The 27501-nt window shown below is 35.0% G+C and overlaps 1 protein-coding gene across 3 annotated transcripts in view; it reads right to left on the bottom strand.

Moving 5' to 3' along the window:
* Window positions 1-26461, bottom strand: part of ZC3H8 (zinc finger CCCH-type containing 8) — a 65932-nt gene extending 39471 nt beyond the window's left edge. For all 3 annotated transcript variants that reach the window (XR_010021672.1, XM_063078509.1, XM_063078508.1), the window contains exons 1-8: window positions 26297-26461; window positions 21637-21733; window positions 14388-14619; window positions 13338-13471; window positions 10912-11034; window positions 10371-10482; window positions 9309-9418; window positions 8364-8411 (exon numbers count right to left, since the gene is read on the bottom strand). Coding sequence is in view for 2 of the 3 variants with exons in the window: in XM_063078509.1 (XP_062934579.1) it covers window positions 8379-8411; window positions 9309-9418; window positions 10371-10482; window positions 10912-11034; window positions 13338-13471; window positions 14388-14619; window positions 21637-21733; window positions 26297-26373 (918 nt within the window). In the remaining variant the exon portion in view is untranslated. The remainder of the gene's footprint in view (window positions 1-8363; window positions 8412-9308; window positions 9419-10370; window positions 10483-10911; window positions 11035-13337; window positions 13472-14387; window positions 14620-21636; window positions 21734-26296) is intronic.
* Window positions 26462-27501: the final 1040 nt, after the last annotated feature.

Below are 27501 nucleotides of genomic sequence, written 5' to 3'. Positions count from 1 at the left end.
TTTTTCTTGAGAATACCATTTTAGTGTGCAGAAGTACTTTATATTTCTTCCCTTTTTGCAAGACATAATATTGAAAAGCTTGTAGAAATTGAGGTTTAATAACATTAATATACTGCTTCATCAAAGACACTCTTAAATAAAACTGGCACCAGACACAGTCCCATTGTTACAGTCCCATTGGTACACAAACTCTTCTAGTGGAAATGCCTCTACTGTTTCCCCATTAAATATGATGGAAACTTTCTTATTAAGGTATAACACATTGTACCATGTTAAGAAAGTATCCATCCAATGACATTATATGTAGAAAATTTCAATACACAAAAATCAGTTGCATTTCTAAACACTAACAATGAACAATCTGAAAAGGAAATTTTTAAAACATTGCATTTACAATAGCATAAAATACTTAGGAATTAACTTAAGCAAGGAAGTGAGACTTACACAATAAAAACTATAAAACATTGCTGAAAGAAATTAAAGACAACATAAGTAAATGGAAAGATACCTCATGTTCATGTATTGGAAGACAATATTGTTAAGATGTCAATGCTACCCAAAGCAATCTACATAGTCAGTGCAATCCCTACCAAAATCACACAATGCTTTTCACAGAAACAGAAAAATCCATCCTAAAATTCATACAGAATTTCAAGGGACCCTGAATAGCCAAAACAATCTTGAAAAAGGGAAAAGTTGGGGGACTTATACTTCCTGATTTCAACAGATGCTACAAAGCTACAGTAACCAAAACAGTGTGGTAATGGCATAAAGAAAGCCATACAGACCAATGGTACAGAAAAGAGAGCCTAGAAATAAACTTTCACATATAAGAAGATACTTCAAAAAGTTCATGGAAAAATAGAATTGAAAGATGACACAAATCTTTCCAGGAACTTTTTGAAGTACGCTTGTATGTTCAAATAATTTTTGACAAAGGTGCCAAAACCATTCAGTGAGAAAAAGACAAACAGCACTTGGAAAACTGGACATCCAAAAGAATGAACGTGGACCCTTACCTTCCACAACACAGGCTGAGTATCCCTTAACAACAGAAGTGTTTCAGATTTTGGATTTTTGCCGTTTTGAAATTATTTGCGCTATACTTACCTGTTAAATAAGCATCACTAATCTGAAAATCCGAAATCCAAAATGCTTCAAGGAACATTTCCTTTGAGCATGACCTTTGCACATCAAGTCAGCACTCAAAAAATTTCAGATATTGAAGTATTTTGGATTTTGGAATTTTAGATTAGGGATGCTCAACTTGTACTTGTATATACAGGCATATGTACAAATTAATTCACAATAGACCAAAGACCTAACATAAGAGAGCAAAAGCTACAAAACTAGAAGAAAACACAGGGGAAGAGCTTCATAATCTAAGATTTGGATTTCTTGGGTATCACACCAAAGGCACAGGCAACAAAAGAAAAAATAGATAAAAAATGGACTTCATGAAAATTAAAAAGTTTGTACATGAAAGGACGCTATTAATGGAGTGAAAAGGCAGCCTACAGAATGGAAGAAAATATTTGCAAATCATATATCTCATAAGTGATTAATATCCAGAATATACAGAGAACTCTTAAAACTCAACATGAACAAAACAAACATCCCAATTCAAAAATGGGCATGACCAGCCGGCCGCCAAAAACAAAACCAAAACAAACAAACAAAAAATTGTGCAAAAGACCTGTATAAACATTTCTTATAAGATTATACATATAGCCAATAAGTACATGAAAAGATACTCAACATCATTAAAATGCAAATCAAAACCACAACGAGATACTACCTCACACCCATTAAGATGACTACTATAATAAAAAGCAAAACAGAAAATAACAAGTTTTGGTGAGGATATGGAGAAACTGGAACCCTAGTGCACTAGTAATGGGAATGTAAAATGGTGCAGCCACTGTGGAAAACAGTATGGTGATTCCTCAAAAAATTAAAAATAGAACCCAAAAGAACTGAAAGCAGGTTTCAAAGAGATATTTGTACATCCATGTTTATAGCAGTATTATCAATAATAGTCAAAACATGGAAGCAACCCAAGTATCTACTGACAGATGTATGGATAAACAAAATGTAATATATACATACAGGAGAATATTATTTAGCCATAAAAAGGGAGGAAATTCTGACATGCTACAATGTGGATGAACCTTCGGGACATTATGCTAAGTGAAATAAGTCAGTTGAAAGGACAAATACTGTATAATTCCACTTATATGAGATATCTATAGTAGTCAAAATCATAGAGACAGAAAATAAAATGGTGGTTGCCAGGGGAATAGGGACCAGGGAGAATGGAACGTTATTTTTTAGTAGGTATAGAGTTTCAGTTTTGTTTTGTTTTAAAAAAGATGACCGGTAAGGGGATCTTAACCCTTGACTTGGTGTTGTCAGCATCACACTCTCCCAACTGAGCTAACCGGCCATCCCTATATAGGGATCAAACCCATGGCCTTGGTGTTATCAGCACCACACTCTCCCGAGTGAGCCATGGGCTGGCCCCAGAGTTTCAGTTTTGAAGATTTAAAAAAAAGTTCTGGAGATGAATGGTGGTGATGGTTGTACAATATTAATGTACTTAACACTACTGAACTGAACACTTAAAAATAGTTAAGAGAGTAAATATTATGTGTATTTTAGCACAATATAAAAAACTTTAAAAAATTATCCATCTGTGGCTGGCTCAGTTAGTTACAGTGTGGTACTCATAACACCAAGATCCAGGGTTCAATCCCTGTACTGGCTAGCCACCAAAAAAAAAAAAAAAAAAAAATCCATTCATTCCTATTTTCTTTAATTTTTTATTTTTTGTAAAGTAAGGAGTCAGTGTTGAATTTTGTAGGAAGCTTTCTCAGCATCTACAGAAATAATCACAGACTGCCACTTTACTGTTTTTCCATAATTCTTCTATAATTTCTTGACTTTTTAAACCATCTGTATATATTACCTTGATAAAAAAAAGAGTGAAAACAATAAGACTTTTGGGATACAAGTAAAAATAATATATTAAGAGAAATTTATATAGGTTTATATATATGTATTAGAAAAGAAAAAATGTTAACAACCAATCTTTGGGCAAAATAAGGCCAAAGAATGTAAAAGAGATGATGTAATAAAGAACAGAAATTAATGAGAGACAATTAATATAAACAGAATTAAGAAAAGCAAAGTTGGTTCTTTACAGAGGATAATAGAACTGTCAAAGCTCTAGACAAATTGAGCAAAAGTAGAAGGCACAAATAATCAATATAAGGAATAAAAAGGCAGACATACCATAGATGCTAGACATTAAGAAGAAAAGAGAATATCATGAACATTATGCCAAAACATTTCAAAACTTCACATTTAAATTAGAAAATTTTGTTTTTCATAGGAATGCAAGGGTGGCTCAAAATCTTTAAACACACACATACAATTTGTCACATTAACAGATTAAAGAAAAACCCTATAATTATGCCAAAAAGAACTCCCCAAAATTCAACAATTATTCATGATTATAAAACAAGAAAACAGACAAAAAGCCCAACAATTCTTACCAGAAAATTACAGTAGACATTATAATCAGTGGGGGAAATATTAATAACAGTCCCTTTAAAACCAAGGACAAAAGTGCACTATCACTACTTTCATTTCAAATTGTACTTCCACAAAGACTCAAACATAAATACTCACTGAAGCTTTACTAGTGATAGGCAAATGTTCATCAACAGATGAATGGACAAACTTAAGCATATCCACACAAAAAAATACAATCCAACAATAAAAAGAAATGTGCTAGTGATACATGTAAAAATACAAAACTGGAAAACCCTATGCTCGAGCAAAAGACACTGGACACAAAAGAGTGCACACTATAGGATTCTACTTACATGAAATTCTAAAACTGGCAAAACTAACCAATTCTTACTGAAAGATTACCAGTGGATGTCTGGGGGCCAAGAGAGGGAAAGAATGGATTATAAAGTCTCATGAGGGAACATTCTGGGGTGATGGAAATGTTCTATTTATTGAGTGTGGTAGTGATTAACATGGCTGTACATATGTGTCAAAATTCATTGAACTATAAACTTAAAATGGGTGCAACTTATTACATGTAATGTATATACTTCAAAATAGCTGATTTTTTAAAAACTGTAGTAAAAGTCCTATTCAGCACCGTGAGACAAGATAAACAAAAAGAAATAAGAAATTGAAAAGGAAAGAATAAAAATAATTATTTGCAGGTGACAGAACTGTCCATAGGAAAAAATCCAGAACATTTACATTCAAATTATTAAAATTAACAGAGATTCGCAAAGTTGCTAATTCAGAAAAATTGATTTAAAAAATACCAGTTAGAAAGTAACATCCAAAATTATGAAGTATTTAGGGCAAAAAAATCTAACAAAAATATGCAACCCACTGGGGAAAATGATAAAATGTTGTCAAAAGATATTTTGAAAGACCATAGACAATATATTCATGGATTAAAAGACATGATATCACAAAGCAAACTGATTCTAAAATCTACATGAGAGCAAACTAAACCCAAAGCAAGCAGAGGAAGAAAATAATAAAGATTAAGTGGAAATCAATAAAATAAAAAACAAGAATTGGGAAAATCAACAAACCCAGAAGATGGTTCTTTGAAAGATCAATAAAGATGAGTTAGCTACAAGACGTGAGTATGATTCTGATACCAAAGCCAGAAAAAGACATCACAAGAAAAGAAAGCATACATAAACATCCTTCATTAATAGTGATGTAAAAATCCTTAATAAAATAGTAGCAAACCAAATCCAATAATATATAAAACTCATTATATACATCATAACCAAGTGGGATTTATCTCAAGAATGCAGAATTGGCTTAACAACCAATACAGAGAAAAAAAATGTGATCATCTCTATAAACGCAAAAAAAGCATTTGACAAAATCCATTACCCATCCATTACAGTAGCTCTCAATAAACTAGAAATAGGAAAGAACTTCCCGAACTAATAAAGTATACCTAATAGAAAACCTACAGCTAAAATACATAATGGTGAAAGACTAAATGCTTCTGCCCAAAAATCAAGACAAAGGCAATGTTGTCTGCTCTCACTTCTATTTAACCTTGTATAGGCGGTTTTAGCCAGTGAAATCAGGCAAGAAAATGAAATAAAAGGCATCCAGATTATAAAGGAAGAAGTAAAACTGTCTTTATTCTCAGATAACATAATCCTGTATATAGAAATCTCTAAGAAATCCACACACACACACACACACACACACACACACACACACACACACACACACACAAAAACAAAATAAAGACTAATGAGCTCAGCAGTTTCAAGAAACAGATACACAAAAATGAATTCTATTTCTTTATACTACCAATGAATAATCCAAAAATGAGGTTTAAAAAACAATTCCGTTAACAATAGCATTAAACAGAATAAAATATGTAGGAATAAATTTAACAAAAAAAGTGTACACTATACACTTGTATACTCAAAGCTACAAAACTCAGAGAGAAACTAAAGGATCTAAATAAATGAAGAGACAGTTCATGTTCATAAATCAGAAACCTAAAATATTAACATGGCAATTCTCCACAGATTCAGTGTGATCCCTATCAAATTCTAAGCATGGGGTTCTTTGCAGAAATTTACAAGCTGATCCTAAAATCTATATGGAAAAGCAAAAGACCCAGAGTAGCCAAAACAGTCTTTGAAAACAAGAACAAAACTAGATATCTTACACTTCTTTTTTTCAAAACTTAGTATAAGGCTATAGTAATCAAAGGGTGTGATAGTGTATAAGGACAGACATACAGACCAATAAAACACAATTAAGAGTCCAGAAATAAATCCACACATTTATACTCAATTGACTTTTGACAAAGGTGCCAAGGCAATTCAGTGGGAAAAGGGTAGTCCTTTTTCAGAAATGGTGCTGGGACAATGGATATCAACATGCAAAAAGAATTTAGACTCTTAACTCACATGATTCCCCAAAATTAACTCAAAATGAATCATAGACATAAATGTAAGAGCTAAAACTACAAAACTCTTAGAAAAAAACAGAAGAATAAATCTTGTGACCTTGTCTTAGGCAAAGAGTTCTTAAATATAACACCAAAAGCATGCTCCATAAAAGAAAAAACTGATAAATTGTACCACATCAAAATGAAAACTTACCTGCTTCAAAAGACACCATTAATAAAATAAAAGACAAGCCACAGACTGGGACAAAATATTTGCAGATCACATATCTAATAAAGGACCTGCATTCAACATATATAGAGAACGCTCACAACTCAATAATAAGAAAAAAATCCAATTAAAAAATTAACAAAGATCTGAATTGACCAATGGCCAGTAAGCACATGGAAAGATGCTCAACATCTTTAGTCATTAGGAAAATGCAAATTACAATGAGATACCACTTCACCCCTACTTGAATAGCTATAATCAAAATGAGTGATAATAATAAATGTTGCTACAGTAATTAAGGCAGTATAGTATTAGAGAAAAAGACAAATGGAGAAGAACAGGTCCTAAGAACAGACCTTGGCTTAATGGAAACTTGATCAGTGGGGAAAGGGCAGTCTTTTCAAAAAAAAAATGGTGCTTGGGAGATTGTTTATCCATACAGGAGAGAAAAATAAAAAAGAATGATACAAGGTCCTATCTCACCCCATTTAAAAAAAAGGATTCAATTAGTCTTACTTCTCCGTTTCTATCTATAGTCATAGCCATACTCTTTTACTTGTCATTTAGCAGTTCCTTCCCCATATAAAGTTCAAAAGCTTGAGTGTACTTCCTTGACCCTTGACTTTGGGCTTGGCCATGGGACTTACTTTGGCCAACATATTGTAAATAACTGTGATCCAAATAGGGCTTTGCCCTCTTGAACTTCTGCTAATATCATTAGAAGAATATGCCCCAGGTAGTCCACTGGTCCTAGGAGGAGAATCAGACCAACATGGGGCACAGCTGTCCCAGCAGACCTGGCCATATGAAGCAGAGGCAACTCAGCCAAGCCCAGACTAAATCAGCCAAGTCCCAGACAATCTGTCGATGCATAAAAAATAAATGCCACTAGAGTCTTGCAGTAAAGCACCATTATTGAGGCAACTGTTAACTGATGCAATTTCAATGGATTAAAATATAAATGTATAAAGCAAAACTTCAAAACTTAAAAAAAAAATGTTAAGTTACTTTACGGCCTCATGATAGGGAAGGATTTCTTAAATAAGATACAAAAAACAAAACCAACCATAAACAAAAAGATTGCCCAAATAAGTAATTCTGCTCATTGAGATGCCTCAAAAAAAGTGAAAAGACAGCCCACAAAATGGGAGAAGATCTGCCACACATACTTCACAAAGGAATATATAAAATAAATGTGTAAAGGACAATCACACCAACCAAAAATATGGGCAAAAAGACATTAACAAGCACTTCACCAAAGATGAAAGTCAAAAGCCAACAAGCATAAGAGGCTATATGTCATGCAAACAAAGCTATGAGACACCATTTTTACACTCAGTAAAATGATAAAAACAACTTAAAGTATTGGCAAGTGTGAAAAACAGGAGTTCTTCTACGGTTTGCAGGAGCACAAACTTATAACTACTTTAGAAAAAATTGGTATTATCTTAAATTTTGAGATGATACAACAATTCTTCTTAGAGGGCTGGCTGGTTAGCTCAGCTAGTTAGAGCACAGTGTTATAACATCAATGTCAAGGGTTCTGATCCCCATACTAGCCAGCCATCAAAAAAAAAAAAAAAAAAAAAAAAAAATTCTACTCCTTGGCATATTCCCTGGACAACTCATGCACATATATACTAGGATATATGTATATAAATATTTATAAGAGCTTATATTTTTAAAAAATTAAACCTAAACGTCCAACAACAGTAGAATGACTCAATCGTAACATATTCATAGAATGAAATGCTACATAGGAGTAAAAATGAATGAATGACAGCTGCATGCATCTACGTGAATGAATCTTAATGAGTGAAAATAGCAAGTCACCAATTAATACATATAGTATTATGTGTAGTGTGATACTGCTTAAGTAAAATCCAAACATAAACAAAACTCAATATATTGTTTAGTGAATTATACACATTTGGTAAATTTACAAAGAAACAAGAATAAAATATAAATGATAGACAAACTCAGATGTAGAAGCAGGCCAGTGGGATCCACATATCTATGTATTTATCAAATATTTTATAATTTAGTGGGGGAGAAGGAGATAAACACTTCTATTTGAGAAAATGAAAAAAGCCCTATTAAGGTTGCCATAATAATTTCTACAGAGTTTCCGAGAAGGATAAATATAGTCAATTCTAATTTTACCTTTTTATGTCTATTTTATTTACATGACTTCTTTTCAGTATCCAAAACCTAATATGAAAAAAAAAATCACATAATCATTTTTATGCATTAATGTCTAATTCTGGTATACTGTCATACTCATAATTTTCAAGTGATTCTAATAACATTCATCCTAATAATCATCTAATAATATTTACTACAAGAGGAACTGAAAAACTAATTTTATATCATTTTTTCCATATAATTTCATACAAATAAACAACTAAATATTTGGAACAACTTCTAATTCTGGAGTCAGCTTTCATATTTTATAACCTAAAAATATCTAGAAATAAGAACCTTTGACTTTCTAATATTTGAATGTACTCAAGGGAACTTCTGCCACAAGATGGTATGGTTGATTTTAAAAGAATCTTATTTTCACATATATTTCAATTTAATTTTGAAGGGACTAGCTCCAACTAACATATGGGAAATGAAAGAATATAAACAAGTATAATTTTTCAACAATCTTTTCTCACAAACTAAAAGAATGTTTGAAGAAAACACTTTGAAATTGCCACTTGACTATTCTTTGATATAACTCTAAAATGTTTATTAACTCATGATTCCTATCTTACCTTCTGAGAGTCTTTATAACAGAAGTACTATTTCTCTTATTTCCTTTGTTTTCCTTCGTTTAGTGTAGCTATTAAAGCTGCTACATTAAAGGTTTTAAGAACATTCCAATTTATACCAGCAAAAGGTATAAATCTTTGATTCAACTACAAGGAAAAATATACAAATGAAAAATAATTTTCTAAACCTAAATTCTTTTTATTTCACTATCAGTCCCATGTCCTAGTATATTCCATATGCTAATTTATGAGACACTCTCCTTAAAGAACAGTATCTTTTCAAATTCTTGTCCTTACTTTTAAACACTTTTTTAAAAAAGGGAAAACAGAAGATTATGATTGTACTTACTTTAGCCAACAGTTCTTGTGTTTCAGCAGTCAGTGGAGCATGTGAAAACTTGCAATATTCTCCCTGATAACACTTTGTTCCTGTATGGTAAAACTTGCAAGGATATTCATGTAACCCAAATGTTAAGGAATAAAATAATTTTAATCCAACTATAATAATTTATAAATTTAATTACTGTATTTTTCCTATGTATGAATTCTCTATTTAAAATATGTGACAATAAATTATTAACTGGGTTACATGAAAAATCTGATTTTAGAAAAATGACATAAGTCAAATTTACTATCACAGGACACTTTTTTCCTTTGTACTGGTTATTATAATAGACTACAATGTTCCATTGATATATAAAAGGGATATAGATTTTTAAACACCTTGAGAAATGTGATTTTTTTAAAGCATTTTTTGGGGGTGGGGGAATCAAAGTCAATGGTAATGATTTGTTTTATACATCTGAATCCTTTATATATTAGGCTTATTTAAAATAGAATAAATTTATACAACTTCAATATAGTTTTCTAAGAAAAATCTTCAAGTTAGAGTTTCAGACTCCTCATACTGAATGACTGAATAAAAACAACTTTTGTGGTGACCAAAGATACAATTACCCTAAACATGTTTTTACACGTCTGTACCATTCACACTGAAGAGCTAAGGTCATTCTTTAAATTAAGGAATCTCTGTACGGTACAGAATATACAGAAACCAAGTACTCATAAATTATGCAAACCCTGCCTTTTTAAATGAAGTAACTTATACAAATATAGATTCAGTTAATCGATGTCAAAGTAGAAATTCTGACAGTCTTTCTGGGACTTGAATAGGTCCATTAACCCACTATATCACCCAGGTTGAATAGAAAGGATCGTTATTTGACAGATTTTCTAAAGGATTCTTCTTTTCTTTCTTATGAAAAGTACAATTTAATCACTAACATACTAAGTTGGGCTTGGATAGTATACTTTTCTTATAACTAAAACACTGGCTTCATTAAAAATTTTGCAGATTTAAATATAAATATCTATGAAGAGTAAAGTTATTATATCTTGTAATAAAGGATATTATGCAAATACAGACAATTTTCGCCTCTGGTACAATATCCCTGTACGTAAAACTTACACATTTCCCTTTTCTTCTCTATCTCTGCATCATGATCAAATTTACACTGGTCTCCCTGGGCCAAAAGAAAAAATGAAGAAAAACCATTATTTTTCATAGTTAAGTCATTACAATTTAACTCCTGTTAAACTTTAAACAAGCAAATGAATCTGGAACCCCAGAGAAAACCAAAGTCTTAGAAGCAGTATGGTCTAATTCTTAAAAAGTTATCTTATAACCACATCACAATTATCTGCCTAGAATTTTCTTAAATCCTAAACATTTTTAACATAAAGCATTTCTGAAAAAAAAATCTAGGTTATCTACTCTTTTAAACATAAAAGAATATTTCACCAAAATTTTCTAATTGAAACTTTTCCAGAAGGAAACAGTTTTAAAAATCTATAGGTATGATTTAAAAGAGTGTTAAATGGAAATAATTTGTTTTAGCACATTTTTACTATACCTTACATTTTAGTATATTTTTGCTTACACATTTTTATACCTTAATGCATTTCCTTTCAAGAAAATATTTACAAACTTGCTTTCCCTTCCACTCTACTGTATGTTGGTTGATGAATCCTTGACTCATTCTCACATGCTGCTGCTTCTCTTTAGGTTTACCATCCTTTAGAAACAAAAAACTAAATGTAAGAAACAGAAAATTAAATATTTTATTCTATTACACAAAACTATCTTAAACCACGTTTAAAACATTAAAAAGTGACTCTTTTAAATTGGCCTTCGTGTGTAAGATTTGGACTTTTATATATTAGTTTAAAAATGAATGCTTTGTCAGTTTCTAAAGTATTTTATCACTGAATATTAGTGTTTGTGCAATTTGAGTATTTGATCATACTTTGCCCTTATTTTGTAAAATTGATGAAAAAATATATATAAGTGCTAGTTCTTCTCATAAAAAGCACAGTCTAAAAACAAAGATCTCCAGCAATCCCACCACTGGGTATATATGGAAAGGAATGGAAATTATCATGTCAAAGGGACACCTGCACTCCCATGTTCACTGCAACCCTATTTACAATAGCCAAAATATGGAACCAACCTAAGTGTCCATCAACGGATGACTGGATAAGGAAAATGTGGTACATATACACAATGGAATACTACTCAGCCATAAAAAAGAATGAAATTCTGCCATTTGCAGCAACATGGGTGTGTCTGGAGAAAATTATGTTAAGAGAAATAAGCCAGACAAGGGAAGAGAAATATCACATGTTCTCACTTATAACTGGGTAGAAAGAAAAGAAAGAAAGAAAAAAAAGAAAAGAAAGAAAGAAAGAAAGGAAAGACCAAAACAATATGCTGAACTTTCAGTAGGGGAAAACAAACCTAACAATACTAGAGATGCAGGGGAGTGATAGGTTGGGTAAAGGGCATAAAGAGAAATCACAATTTGTAATAATAATATGCTTATAATAAATAATAAAAAAGAGAGACAAAAATAAAATAAAAACAAAGATCTGAGCTGGCCAGTTAGCGCAGTTGGTTAGAGCATGGTGCTGATAACCCCAAGGTCTAGGGTTTGATCCCTGTACCAGCCAACCGCCAAAAAATAAAAAATAAAAACAAAAATCTTTAGAACAATGTAAAGAAAGCTGGAAATCACAGGGTGAACCAAAAGCAGTGAAATTTATAGTTTCAATGAGATGTTCACTGGGTGTGAGCTGAGTACACTGACGAGCTCAAATTAATGTGATAAAGGTATAAAGACAAAAGGGGATTTTTATATAAAAAACAGAAAGAGAATTTTGTAATTTTCCCTTTTCAGACACATAAACAATTGTTAATGTGTTAACTGTGGTACAGCTTACAGCTTCTGCACGCCAAATTTTTGAATAGTTTTAGTAATACATTATGTACAAACAAGGGAGCTCACTATACAGTTATTTATGTGATCTGCTTTGCAATAATGTCAAATTTTCACTTAGCACCATCAAAATCATGTCTTATAAATATGTCAGTTTAAATCCTTAATTTCATTTGATTACGTTATTAAACATATAGAATTTGTTCTATACAGAAAGGCTGTCAGCTTTGACTGAATGATCATTTGAGTCCATATAAACCAAATGAAAAGAAATACTGACTAGGGGTCAGGAAACAAAGTTCCAGCCCTGGCACGGCCCTGTGTGGACTACAGGCAGTTACCTAAACTCTAGGGCTTCAGACTCCTCACTTGTAAAACATGAAGGCAGGGACAGATTTTATATGAGTGTGCTTTAATCTATCCTATTTGGTATTTCTAATATTTTACCACCCCTAACCCTTGTCCCCTGTGACCAAGCCTAATAAAAAGGTTGCCAGCTAGTTTAAAAGCCCTCAGAAAAGCAGAGTCCAGAGAAGCCACTTATTGTCCTACCCTGTTTACAACTACAGACCAAGGAAAAGAACTTCTACAAAGTAAAATCTAAATACCAGGAGGGTAGGGAGGGCAAGGAGATTTGTTAAGGCCAGTGCTCAGAAATATTATTTTTTAATTTCCAGAGGGAGTCAGGAACCAATAGCAAATAAGGGACAGCAACAGTAAAAACTTTATAAGACTCTGTGACCTTTGAAATGTTTTCACAACTATTTTATCTTCTCTCTGCTGTTTGTTTTTCCATAGTCATTGACAGTACAATACTCAAAAATCAAGGGGCTTGTGTGCATGTATTTACGCACAACTGGGAGAATACCAAGGCTTAAAACGAGTACTGGCAGCTAATGAGCAAGAAGGAAAGAAGCTGCAATGGTAAGAAGGAAGAACATGGAGAGCTCACTGATGGAAAGAGGGGATTCTCAACACTAGATACCCCTGATTTGGGGAGATGCTCCCACCTCTGCATACCACTTAGTACTTCTTGCCACTGAAGTATAACACATAAATCCAAAAGCAAGTGGGTGTTCTCTTACAAACACACGTTCTTGTACCTCTTCCTGTGGGCCTTTGTTCCTCTGTAAAGCTTTGGATCCTTTTTTTCCAGTGTCAGGCCATTTTCGCTTTATTTTCTTCTGTTTACCATTCTTGCGACCAGATTTAAGATTTTTATTCTTTTGCTTAGCAGCTAAAAACAAGAAAGTTAATTTTTTAAATGACGTAAAAGTACAATAGCAGTTTACTCTTAAGAAGAATGTCTTATAACAACCCAGGAAAAGTTCTCAACAGCTCAATGAGTGAAAACTGCTATGATACTGACCTGTTTTTCTACAAGTTCTGGGATTAAGAGCCCAAAAAGAGAATTATGATAATACATTCTGGATTCCCAATTCATTCTTTTTGAAAAAAATATAAGGTATTGTCAGGAAAAAAGCAAGATAATTAAGGCAATTAATCTTGCAAGCCATAAGCCGGATCCTTTTGAAGTGGTCAGAGGATGATGATCTAATTAGAAATTGCCATAGCACTATATAAAAGCTCCAGATGTTTAAAATGACCTATGTATTACTCTCAGGTATTTCACCGAAAACATTTTGGATTAAGTTTATCAACAGATCCATTTTAAATAGAAGAAACAGAAAAAAACAGTAAAAGGAGAGCATTAAGAATTTAATTAACGATTGTCATTTCTCCTCGCATCTATGGCTAAATCTCATTTTAGTAACGTAAAAGAATGTATTTCTGAGTTACAGTCTTATTTACAACCATTTCAATCAACTCCTCTTCAAATGTCAGCAATACAAACAAGTATATTCTGTCCTTCATACATACAGAGACCAGGGACTTAGCACTCTCCCTTTGGAAATAGCCATGGCCTTTGATAACCCACCCGCACCCCCCCCCCCAGCTCCTCCTGCAAACAGTGAGTACAGACACACCAGGTGGCCAGGTCTCAGATGCAAGCTCACATCTGGTGTAAAGATCCACGAAAACCATGATCTTATCATGAGATAAAATGCAGGCAAAAAACTCCCTGTCCATATATGAACAACTGTACTGCTTCTCTAGATAAACTGTAAACAATAAAACAGTTTGACCCTTACCTTGCTGGGTATTTTCTACTCCCTCTTTCTTCAAGGATTTTTCAAGAAATGGTAAGGGTTGAGCAGCATTTGCCATTTCTTTAGCTTGTATGTACTGCTGAAGCTCTTTGGCAAAACTATCTTCTGATACAGGACTGCAGATATCATTATCACTACATACATCATAGTCTTTACTTCTTGATTTTCTACGCAGTAAACTCTTCGGTGATGTAGAGTTTCCAAAGTGCCTAAACTAAATAAAAATTAAATTTTCAATTTTAAAAATCTAGCATGATTCAAAACAATCTGGTTATACAGAAGAAACAAGATTGTTCATGAATGGTTGAAGTTGGGTAATGAATAAGTGGGTTCACATACTATTCTCTCCACTCTTAACATATTTGAAAATTTCCAGAATTAAAAATAGACCAGCATGACATATCCATCCTTAAAGATAATTTGAGAGAAGATTTTGAATCTGTATGTTATATGTATTTTACTGAACTAAAAGTCTAAGCTCCTAAATCTTAATTATTTGACATAAGGGGATTACAGTATAATAGTTCTCACACTGCATTTCTTCCTTTGCACTGACAATATTTTTAAACATCTTGATTGAATAATTCTTCATTTCATAAAGCACCAAGTAAATGTAATGGCCCAACTGAAAATCCACTTACACTTAAGATATTACACTTACCAAAGTCTACTCTTTCTCCTGTAACTCACAATATAGGTGGCAGCAATGATGACAAGGAAGAAAGAACTGCCCTGTTCTCTGTAATCAAGTCAACTTTACTTTCAGAAATAATTTTCTAAGTCTGCTGTTGAAGATGCCCCAAGGCAACAGTGGAGAACCCAAGCACTCACTGGAACCAAAACCCAAATATGGGAGCTGATTCTGGAAGAGCCCAAGATGATCATAGCAGATGACTTAAAGTAATTTCTATATAAAAATGTCCAAGTATTGGTTACACAGGTGTCTACATTTGGTGACACAGGTGTATCAAGCTGTATAATTATAATTAGTATGTATGATACATTTTAATCAAAAAGTTTATTTTTTTAAAAATGACCAAATACCAAATACCTATTCTGACGTCAGAAAGAAATGATATTCCTATCATTACATTGTCCAATGATCTTGCTCCAAAGAATGCTCTGGGACCTGGTCTCTAACCTACTTTCACAGGACAACTGACTAAGGCAGCAAACTCAAAACAAACAAAAAACCAAAACAAAACAGAAGAATCACTATTATAAAATACAAAAAACAGAATTAAAAGATAATATGATTATTTCCATGAACTCTGTGAAGTACCCTCATACACTAGGTGGTCCAATTTAATGGTTTATCTCTGACGGTTTACTTCAAAGCTAGGAGTCACACCACCAGAGGATGGTTGTAAACCTAGAAAATGAACTTTCTCCCTGCTTAAAGAATCCAAACAAGCTGAGTAAGTTTCTTGATCTGACAATGGCTTCAATGTACACCTTATCTTCATTACACCAGATATAAGACTACCAATCAATCTAACAATCTTCAGGCCACCAAATTCCTGGTCTCCCAGTCTTCCAGAAAGAGTACCTTTTTCCAACTAATACCATAGAATAAACCTGCAAATATAACTTCTGGACTGATAGATCAGGGGTCAGCAAACCTCAGCCTGGAGTTGTGCTTTTGCAAATAAAGTTTTACTGGAACACAGTCACACCCATTCATTTACGTATTCTCTTAGTTGTGCCTAGTTGTGACAGAGACAATATGGCCCACAAAGTCAAAAAGACTCACTACCTAGTCCTATAGGAAAAAACTGGCAGATTCATGTAATAGATTACAATGTTTACATTGGTTTTGGCCTTTATTTAATGGGCATGGAGGGAACCAAAAAGACCGTTCAATATACAGAAGCTCCCATGCACTTTAGCTTAATCAAATACATAGAGATGAGGTTCTGTTCAGTGTATCTGAATGAAAATATGACAGTGATCCAAATGGATGATCCAAATATGCCCCCCACTTGCACAAAAACATGTAGGCCTGCTGTACTGAAGCAGACTCTATTAAATCTGTATTGAATTAAGACATGAGATGATTTAGCAACATTAATGAAACCAGGAAAATCATCAATCATGTTGTTTTATTATATAGAAGAGACAATCATTACTAGTGATTTTTTTCAGAGGGCACCAAAATATATAAAATACAAATGATTGAGTACTTTTTTTCATTTAGCTAGCTATAAACTCATTGCTGAAGTTTGTTGTTTTTTGTATAATTTAGAAACTACACAAACATGATATTACAACCCTTTTCTTGTTTTGTAGAGGAGTCCAAATAAAGTAGTATTTTTTTTTTCCAAGCAGAAAATTTTCTTGATTTTGATTCAGAATGGTTTATTCAACTATGTGGCCTCTTGCCACCACCCAGGAAAAAAGTACAGATAACAGTATGCATGTGTATGGGGGGTATGAAGTGCATTCATTATTAATTCAGAGAGTTCGACAAATTTTTAATAACAAAAAAAGGATGTTATGCTCTCGAGATTGGGCTTAGTTTGGAATGTGAGAAATAGGGCTATAAATAAGGATGAATTAAAATTCTACACAAAAGCAAACAAAGCTATTAAAACAAATTCTCTCTGCCCCACCCCTCACCGAAACACAATCAACCAAGATCTAGTAAAAGCTAAGACTTCACAGAAGGGGAGCTGGCCGGTTAGCTTGGCTGGTTAGAGTGTGGTACTGATAACACAAAGGACCGGGATTCGACCCTGTACCAGTCAGCAGCAAAAAAAAAAAAACAAAAAGAAAACTTCACATGTGGGTACTAAGGCCATCTTCATATGGGTACTAAGTCTTCCACATACTGGCACTTGGGAGTAACCCCTACCAGAAAAATACTCTATCCTACACACCCTAAAGCAGGGTTTGTTACCCTGCTGTCCAGAGACCCCTCCAAGAGTCTATGGATTGAATTCAGAAAACTCACTGAAAAAAAAATAAAAATTAAGTAAAAATTTTAAAAAAAGAATATTCAGTGAACTTAGATGGGAAGAAAATCACATATTTTCATCAACCTCCAAACTGACATTTAGTACTTTAATCTGTTTTAAACGTAGGAAACAACCCATAGAAGTTTAAGCAATACCTATGACTGTCACTAATACAAATCATAGGTATTTTCATATATCATATTACAGTTGTTGCAGATTAAAAATATCTTTTATGTTCATCACTACCTCAAAATTAGAATTATTTGACCCACTGTTAGGTCTTATTACTTAGTGCATTAATAAAGAACATATTACTCTTACTACATTTGTTTTTAATATTGCGATAAACTGTATTTCAATAAAATCAATTTCTTTTGTAATCTAACATATTTTATTGTATACACTTAAAAAAATATTATTCTAAGAAGGGGTGCATGGCACAAGGAAGGTTAAGAACTGTTATGCTGCTGGGAAACCTACTTATCCACATAGCCTACCCACCTACGTGACATCCAATCAGGCTTCCCATTTAGAGGAAAGGCCTAGAGTGACATAGACCTACCAGTACACCAGCAGAGGACATCCATCAACTCTCCAGGCCTTTCTTAAATGAAGGGACAACAAAGGAACACAAAAGTAGGTGACAAAAACCTAGAGCAAGGGTTGGCAAACTACAACCTAAGGGCCAAATCCATCCTGCCACCTGTTTTTGTAATAATCCACAAGCTAAGAATGATACTTACATTTGTTTAAATGGTTGGAACAGTAAAAAATCAAAAGAATAACATTTCATAACATGTGAAAATCAAATAAAATTCAAATTTCAGTGTCTGCAAATAAAGAACACTGCCACGCTTGTTCGTTTATGTATTACACTGGCTGCTTCTGCACTACAACAGCAGAGTTAAGTAGTTGCAAGAGACAATACCTGGCATTCTCATCACTTCACAAGGATGCTCAGTGCACTACAAATTACAGTGACAGTCACAACTCGACAGCACTTTGAGTGCCTCATTGAGTAGCTCATGCCATTTTATTTTACTTTTTTCATTATTGGTGTATACCCACCATGTCAAAATATGAGAAGCAGACTCTGAATGTCATGTACTTAAAGGTAGAGTTAGGTGTGGATTATTTTACTGTCAAATAAGCAAAGCATTGTGGTTATCACATAATGATAATATAGTAGTGCTAGAACAACACGATATATGTTGATATTACATTAAGCATTCATCACAGTATTCCCAGCTTGCAAGAAAAATAAGTTTTAACAGAAAATGTAAAACAGATTATTTCCTCACAGCTTTCTTTCTTTACGGAAATAAAAATGAAAAGAAGGCTACAATCAAAGTAAGTTTCTGAGTGGCTCATTTGTTAGCCAATCTAAGCAAGCTGATGTTGGGTTAATTAAATCATGTTTAATTGCAGCAGCTGAAAAAATATGTCCAGAGGAAATAAAGTTAGTTTAAGACAACTGGCCTTTTGGCTAAAATAGTTGGTCAAAGACATGAGGAAATTGGAAGGAACTTCAGCAATGATTTCAAGTATTTTTTCTTGGTTCTTGATGAGCTGACAGAAGTTACTGAAACTGCTCAGCATCACTGCACTGTCCAAAATTAAAACAGGAGCAAGATCACCATTCCCACACTAATTCGCAGCAGACATATTTTCCACACTCAAACTACAGTTCCAGCAGTTTTTTTTTTTTTAGACATTACTGTAAATGCAAAGGAAACTGCCATTTTAAAATCCATTTACCTGTACAACTGAGGAGCTTCCACCTAACCTTCAGTTGGAAATGATTAATCTGCAATGTAACAACATGCAAAAAGACAACTCTCAAGAGAAGAATATAATAAAGTTCCATAAATGCCTTCCAGCCAATGAATATGCTAACTAAAATCATACGCTGGTAAACTGATATCAGTATTTGGTAATACCTATCTGTAGTGAAAAGATATCTTCAGAGATGAAACAGATAAAATCTCACTATGTATCAGCATAACAGATTAATCTTTTCAATCAATTTTGATGATAGGGAGCAATAACTTTAAACCCCAATTAAGTAAATAATTATCCCACAAAGAAGAATCCCATTCTTGTCAGTAGTAGATCTGTACTACAAAAACTGAATTACTGTTGTGTGTTAAATTTTGTCAATAAAAAATTGTGGAAATTTGTTTTCTCTCTTTCATTGCATAAGTACCTATGCAATATCCTCAATTTTGCTTCTTGGCTTGAAAAGCTTAAAGTATTTGCCATCTTGTTCTTTAGAGAAAATGCTTATTGACCCCTGATCTAGAAAATATAATCAAAAAGCAGAAAAAAAACTGATCTAGAAGAAGTAAATATAATTCAAGGAAAAAGAACTCAAAAATTAAAAAATAAATATACAAGGATATTCAAGATATTATATTCAAAAAACAATGCTAGAAAGCTATAACAACGAAACAGAACAAGAGGGAGCTCTTAAATACTTAAACTATAATTGATTTATGACATAATGATAGAGGAAATTTCTCAGATTATAAGAAAAAAGACAAAGAAATAAAAAATAAAAGAGAACATAATATCTCATATATGAAGGATGTGAGTAAATAGTCTCACCATAATAGCACTAAGCACAATGAATGAATAAAGACTCAGTCTCATACAATTTAACAACACCAAGCATAAAAAGAAGAACCCAAAAGCTTTCAGAGAGAATTGGATACTTACAAAGGAAGAGAGAATTGGATACTTACAAAGGAAATAGAATCAAACTGTTAAGCCCTCACCTTTGCAACAATAGATAGCAGACGCCAATGGAACAATAACCTCAAACTTAACTCTATTTCAGCCAAACTATCTATCAACTAAGAGGATCAATTCAAGATATTTTCAGAAATATCTTAAGATACTAACAAGAACTTAAAAATGTATGTCCCATGCACTCTTACATAAGGTGTATGCCAACCGAGAAACCAACTGAGAAAACGATACTTTAAATAAAAGATGTAATTTACAATAGCTTCATTAAACACCTAGCAATAAATGTCACAAAAGGTGTGTAGATGTAAGATACCTAAAAAGAGAACTATAAAACACTGTTGAGAGAAATTTAAAAGACCTAAAGATTGCACAATTCAATATTCTAAAGATTTCAATTCTCTCCCTAAGGATCTATAAATTGACTAAACCAGTTGCAAAAATCTGTGGGAAATTGAAGTTAGTTTCTCGGTGTCAACCTCAGATCTTGTCTATGGCAACTGTACATGCGCAGAAGAGTTGCATCTCAGGAGTTGAGAGGCTCCCCAAGGAGATGAAGATGCTGTCTGTACTTGCTGTATCTTCTGTCCTGTATCCTTTTATAAAGCTAAGTAAGAGTATCCTATTAAGGCCTATTTATGTCCTATGAATCTCACTGCCGATTCAAACCCATTCTTCTGTAGTGTGTTAAAACTCATAATTATAAAAAAAGTTCAAAAAGAGAAAGAGGCAAGAGAGGCGCAGATATTGGTTATGGGTTGAACCGCGTCCTCCCAAAATTCTTATGTTGAAGCCTCACCCCCGTACCTCAAAATATGATCTTATTTGGAAACAGGGCCATTGCAGGTGTAATTAAGATGAAGTCATTAGCATGGGCCCTAATCCAATATCACTGATGTTCTGATAAAAAGGAGAAATGTAGATATTCACAGGCACACAGGGAAAACATGTGACCATGAAGGCAGAAATCAGGCTGATGTTTTTGTAAGCCAAGGAACACCAAAGATTACCAGCAATCCACCAGAAGCTAGGGGAGAGGAATGGCACAGATTCTTCCTCACAGCCTCAGAAGGAACCGACTCTGCTGATACCTTGTTCTCAGACTTCTAGCCTCCAGAACAGTGAGACAATAAATTTCTGCTGTGTAAGCCACCCAGTTTGTGGTACTGTTATGACAGCCCTAGAAAACTAATACAGGCTTTAAGCTATAAATCACTAAACTCGGTTAAGTTAGCAAATCAGAACCCTTAAAAATTTTAATCTAACTTGAAAGTAAAGAAGTTTTGAAAACAGTTTACAATCCATTTCAGAAATAGGGAAAATCAAAATAAAAGCAATTACTAAAAACATTTCATGTTAATTGACAACAAAGTTATTGAATAATAAATTTTTCAAAATGTGTAATTAAGTTTCCTTGATGTAAGTAACTGGGTCCCAAAAGCTGACTAAAATGAAAAAACAGGATCCCTCATTAATTCCTCACATCCATTCCTATCTGTTTTTTGAGTATGCCAACTTTATCTTACTTTTTTGGGAATTTGCTCACACTCCAGTTTTACTTCCCATTTTATTTTCTCTTCTTGTGTTTCTTCAACTTCTGTATCATCTATTTCATCATCGATTCTGCAGCAAAAATATCAAATAACACAAAAAGGTTTTTTAAACCTGAAAAGGGTTCATACCACAGCATTAAAATTCACTGCTTTGACTTGTCTCAAACTTGCCCTCAAAGAAATTCCAAAGTCAAATTCTATCCAAATACTCCAGAGAAATAATGTATAAAATTATGATGAACAGTAAATGTCAATACGTTTATGAATAACTTATAAAATTGAAATTTTAGATTACATAACCTTAATGTTCAAGAATCAGCAGCTATATAAATCATCCATTCATCCATCATTCCATTCATTCAGCAAATACTGAGCATCCACCATAAACCAGGCTCTGGGCCTTACATCCTGGTATATAACAATAAAAAGACAGACCTTGGGAGGAAAAAAAAATAGAACAATTTCATTATGGTGTGATAAGTGTAGATGCATATGTAAGGAACACCTAACCTAGACTTGGGGGCCAGGGGCTTTCTGAACCTAAAAGGTAAGTAACTTATTAAACACAGAGGAATGTAAGGGAGAAGGCATTCTTCTGAGCTTAGGACAGACACAAACATATTCAAGTGTGAAGATGAAAAGAAAAATTGTTTTCAGACTCAGGACCAAGAAGTTGACCATGCATAGACATCATCTGAGATGATTACTTGAGGATATTCCAGCAAAACTAAAAATGAACCCAAGAAAGATGAAGACGGGAAATACAAGAAACTGGTGAACAAAGAAGCCAATAAAATTTGTAGGTGAATCTAAATAATGGTTGATGCTAGCAATATGGGGGACTGAAGAAAACAGTGTTTCAGTAAGTAGTGACTACTGAATACAAGACTGGAAAAAGGTTTGAATTAAAAATATGAGTTACTGAGGCCGAGCCCGTGGCGCGCTCGGTAGAGTGCTGCGCTGGGAGCGCGGCGACGCTCCCGCCGCGGGTTCGGATCCTATATAAGAATGACCAGTGCACTCACTGGCTGAGTGCCGGTCACGAAAAAACGACAAAAAAAGAAAAAAAAAAAAAAAAAATATGAGTTACTGGCCAGGCAAAGGCAAGGACTTGGCAATGTGTCCATTCTCCAGAGAACATGTTGCAAGTGGAAAGCACTGCTAGCACAAGGAAAATGTGAATAGTGGCTTTGTGCTTCTTTCAAAGTTATAGGAACTCAGGCTTCAAGGCTTCATCCAATTCAACAGTTTACACTGATCTCAGTGCTTCTGAGTTACATCCACCAGATGAGGTACCAAGTTGTGAGCCCTCTGCAGAAGCCATCATTACAAGGGCCAAAAAACCCAAATACTTGTGAACCTGTATTGCTTTAGTTTCCAGTAATGAATCGTCTTATGGAGTAGGAGGCAACCTCCCCTTACGCAGAGCATTAATGACAATAACAACTACAACAGCAAAAATAGCAGTAGCCAACACTTGAATAATGCTTAAGTGTGCCAGGCGCTGCTCCATTCATGTTACACTCATCACAACACCACTAAGACATACATAGTACTGTTGAAAAGCCCATTTTACAGATAAGAAAACCAAATTACAAAAAGGTTGTGTAACTTGTCAGAGTCCTAGGTGGAGCTGAGATTTCAGCCCAGGCAGACAGGCTCCCAAGTATGTACCCTACAACCACACCCTATTATTCCATACTGCCCACTCTAAACAGGTGTCCACTTTCACCACTCCACTGTTAAGGTCCACAATTCTCAGCGCCCATGCTACCTGACCTATCAGCAGGATGTGACTGAGCTATCACCCTCCCCTCTGTAAAACATGTTCTTTACTTAGCTTCAGGGATACTGAGCTCTCCTGGTTTCTTCTTCCTTCACTGGCTGCTACTTCTCAGTCTCCTTTTCTGGATCCTCATCTTTACAGCTCTAAAAGTCAGTCCTTACACCTCTTCTCTTCTTTGTCTGTACCTTCATTCTAGGTTATCTCCCCCTATCTCATGGCTTTGAATATCTCAACATCCAAGTCTCCAACCTAGACCCCTCCCCCTTAAAACCAAACAGAGCCAACTTCCTATTCAACTTCTCTACCTGGATGTCTACCAGACATAATCGTAATATATTCAACACTGAACTCTTGATCTTCTCTCTGAAACCTAATCCTCCTGCTATCTTAAACAGCAACTCCATCCCTCTAACAATACTGCCCAAAACCTTAAAGTCATCCAATCTGACGAAATCCAGTTTGTTCCATCTTCAAAACATACATATATTTGACCACTTTTTGGCACCAATTCAACAATCCAAGCTGCCCTTGTTCCCCTACATTCTACTCTCAACACAAGAATGACCCTGCTAAAATATGTCAGATATCACTCTCTCCAAAAACCTCCCAATGGCCTCTCATCTTATTCAGAGTAAAACCCGAAGTCCTTATTATCATGGCACCTACAAGTCCCTACATAATCTGCCTCCTGCAACCCCATCCCAATACCTCTCAGACTTCAAGTCCTACCATTCTTACTCCACTCCAGTAGTCATTCTGGCCACTTTTCTCCTGCCCCGCAATCACGCAGAGCTCATTCTGCTTGAAGACCTTTACACAGAACACCCCTCCTCCCCCATATCAACCTCCCTCACCTCTTTCAGGTCCCTATTCAAATGTTAGTTGCCAGTGTTATCAGTGAGGCTTTCCTTAACTACCTTCTTTAAAGTAGTTACAGCCTCCCATCCCACCAGACTTCTTCCCCCCTCCCCCCCTCGTACCCTGCTTTCATTTTATCCATGGCATTTAACATTACTTAAAACACTATATATTTATGTATTATCTGTCTCCCCTTCCCCCAATAATGTAAGTTTCATAAAAATGGGAGTTTTATTTCTTTTGTTCATTTATTGCTATATCCCCAGGGCCTAGAATAATGTCTCCTACGCAGCAGGTATTCAACAATATTTTTTGAATGAACAAATGAATAAGTATTTCTATCAAAAAATTACTTGGAAAAAAACAAGAAACCATCAGAGAAAAGACTGATTCATCTGCATAAAACAAAACTATAAAACCCCACACCATTATGAACTGAAAAATAATACCATAAGCAAAGTCAAAAGTCAAATGACAAATTGAGAGTAAAATATTTGCAGGTAAGAAATCCTAAAATTTGAAAGAGAAAAGACCAACAAGCAAAGAAAAAAATGGGCAAATGATATAAACAGACATTTCACCGTATTTCCATACCATCCTTGAAAAATTCCAAGTGCCTTTTATGTATTTCAGCCAAGTCTTTGTAAATGAATCTTTTATCCATTTTCAAATTCATGGCTGTTACTGGTTTTTTATATGTTGCTACTGTCTTTTTTGGGATGATTCACCTTGCTGAATTGTATTATGTATTTTAATTATTAATTGGGTCCTCTTGTTTTTCTTAGTAGATGATCATATGATCTGCAAGTAATTAATGTCTTTGTCTCTTCCCAATATTTATAGGTCTTATTTTATTTTAATCATTTTGTACTAGAAGCTCCACGGTGAAATTATGGGTCCTGGAGTCAGACAGGGCAACTTAATTCCAGTTTAACCATTTACACTGTGCAATCCTGGCAGATTACTTAACCTCTCTGTGCCTCAGTTTTCTCATTTGTAAAACAAGGACGTCATCTTCAAGGTTGTTGAGAGGACTAAATTCCATATTTCGTGGAAAGCACATGGTAAAGTTCTTGATGGCGGCCTGAATTAATGAAATACTTTCAATTAAGGTATCTGAGACAGACAGAAGTGAACAGATGTGAGTGATATCTAAAGGTAAAAATCAACCAGAATCCAAGATATATGTGGAATGAGGGAGATAAAGAAATAAGGAATGTGTGTCAAGGTTTCAGCTTAAGGGAACACAGAAGACGTAGATTTTTAGGAGAGGATGATTTTTAGCACTTCAAAGTCAAAGAATAAAAAGTAAACGAATATCTGGGTATAAACAAACTGCACTATACCCGTCTCCAAGAATGAGCTCAACAAATTAGCTCCATTTGGCCAGCAATCTTATTTCCTTTTCCAGCTTAAAGTAAAAATTAAGTCCAAATGGTGTTTGTTGCTTTAAGGTCTTTTGATGAAAATCAGTGGACTAGTTGCAGGGAATTCACTACTTATCTTTTACCGTTTACTGAACTTGTGGTTTCGTCTTTTCTACAAAAAAGAGACTAGCATGTGTCACTGGGAAACGACAAATGATTTCCGTCCCTTGGGAGCTTATGGTCAAATGGAAGCTGGCAAAAGGCTAAGTCCCAGTGCTATGGGAACACAGATGATGGCTCCTAACCGTCCTAGAGGGGTAGGTGCGCAGAAAATGGGGAGCAACCTGGAGCCTCCTCGCCCCCACCCCGATCGCTCCCCTCGCCCAGGCTCTCGTCACCCCTGGCCTTAGCGGCCTACGAACTGGGCCCCATCTCCGGCTTCCATCCCCCCCGCACGACCTCTCGACGTCCGACCGTCGCGCCCAGGCAGCCTGGCCCACGCGCTCCCCGCGGGCCCTCGCCGCGGCCAGGCGGCCGCAGGCAGCCTCCAATCCAGAAAGAACGGAGAGGCGGAGCCCAGCCAGGGACCCTACATTTAAAGGATGAAAAGATGTGGGATCACCTTTCGTCAGAGTCCGTGGCCGGTTTTTTGCCGAGGGCCGGATTGGGGGGTCTTGAGAAAAGATTCTCAAAATCCATAACCCAGGCGAAGGCCTGCGTCCCGCGAGCTGGGTGGCTGCAGGGTAACAACCAGAGCGGATGAAGCGCCCTCCTGGTCCGCTCAAAAGGACGCAGTTTCCGCCCCGCGCACGCGCCCCTCGACCCGCGCACGCGCCGCACCGCCCTCCGCGACTCTGCGCACGCCCGCTCTCGCTCCCGCCTCAGCGGCTCTGCGCAGGCGCAGGCGCCGTAGTTATGCTATATATACGCTTCTATGCTCTTTTTCGTCCGTTTTCTGAGCTGTTTAGTAGAATTTTTTAAACTTAGTTCTTAGGATTCTCCTTTCTTCCATTTTGGTAAAAACTCTTCGTTCGAAATCACAATATTTCTAAGGGACGGTAGCAACAACTAACATTTATTTGAGCACTCCACTACCGTTCTTTAGAAATAACGGTTCAAATTTTAGCTGACTTAATCCTCCTAATAGTCCTAAATGATGTGTATTGTTACCACTTATATTTTTCAGATAAATAAACAGAAGTATAGACAGGAAATGTAACTGGTAGGGTTTCTACAATTGAGATTAAAATATATATTTAACATACAAGTAACTTAAAGGCAGAAAATCCCATTAAAAATACCAAGTGCTGAGAGGATTCAGAAGAGGGAAAAAAGCACACACAGCTGAGAAAACTTCTTGAAAGGGATTTGAGCTGGATCTTAGCTCCACAGGAAGAGATGAAGTTGGGGTAAATGGACATCCCAAGTAGAGAGAACTGTATGAAGGCAAGAAAATAGGTCACACGTTTGGTAAACAGGGAAATGTTCAGTTTTCCTTAATGTAATGCCACATAAGGGAATAGTAGAAAGGAAGCCTCAAACTATAGTTTGAGCCAGTGACAGAGAACCTGACTTGCTTCTGTAAGTCAGGTTTTTTGACTGTTTGGCTTCTGGTTTGAATTATGGTCCACTCCACAGACAAGTGATGGGGACTCTCTGAAGCTGGACATCTTCCCCAGGGAAATTCTACTTTCTCCCATTCATACTACTCGTGAGGCAATCACCTTCTTTTGTACATAAATCATTACTAAAAATTGAGAGAAAAATTGAATTAAGGAGATTAAAAACTAGTAGCACCCTCTGCTTAGAGGACAGAACTATATTATA

Source organism: Cynocephalus volans, chromosome 14 (genome assembly GCF_027409185.1).
Source record: "Cynocephalus volans isolate mCynVol1 chromosome 14, mCynVol1.pri, whole genome shotgun sequence".
NCBI lineage: Eukaryota > Metazoa > Chordata > Mammalia > Dermoptera > Cynocephalidae > Cynocephalus > Cynocephalus volans.
This window is presented reverse-complemented; position numbering and strand designations above follow the sequence as displayed.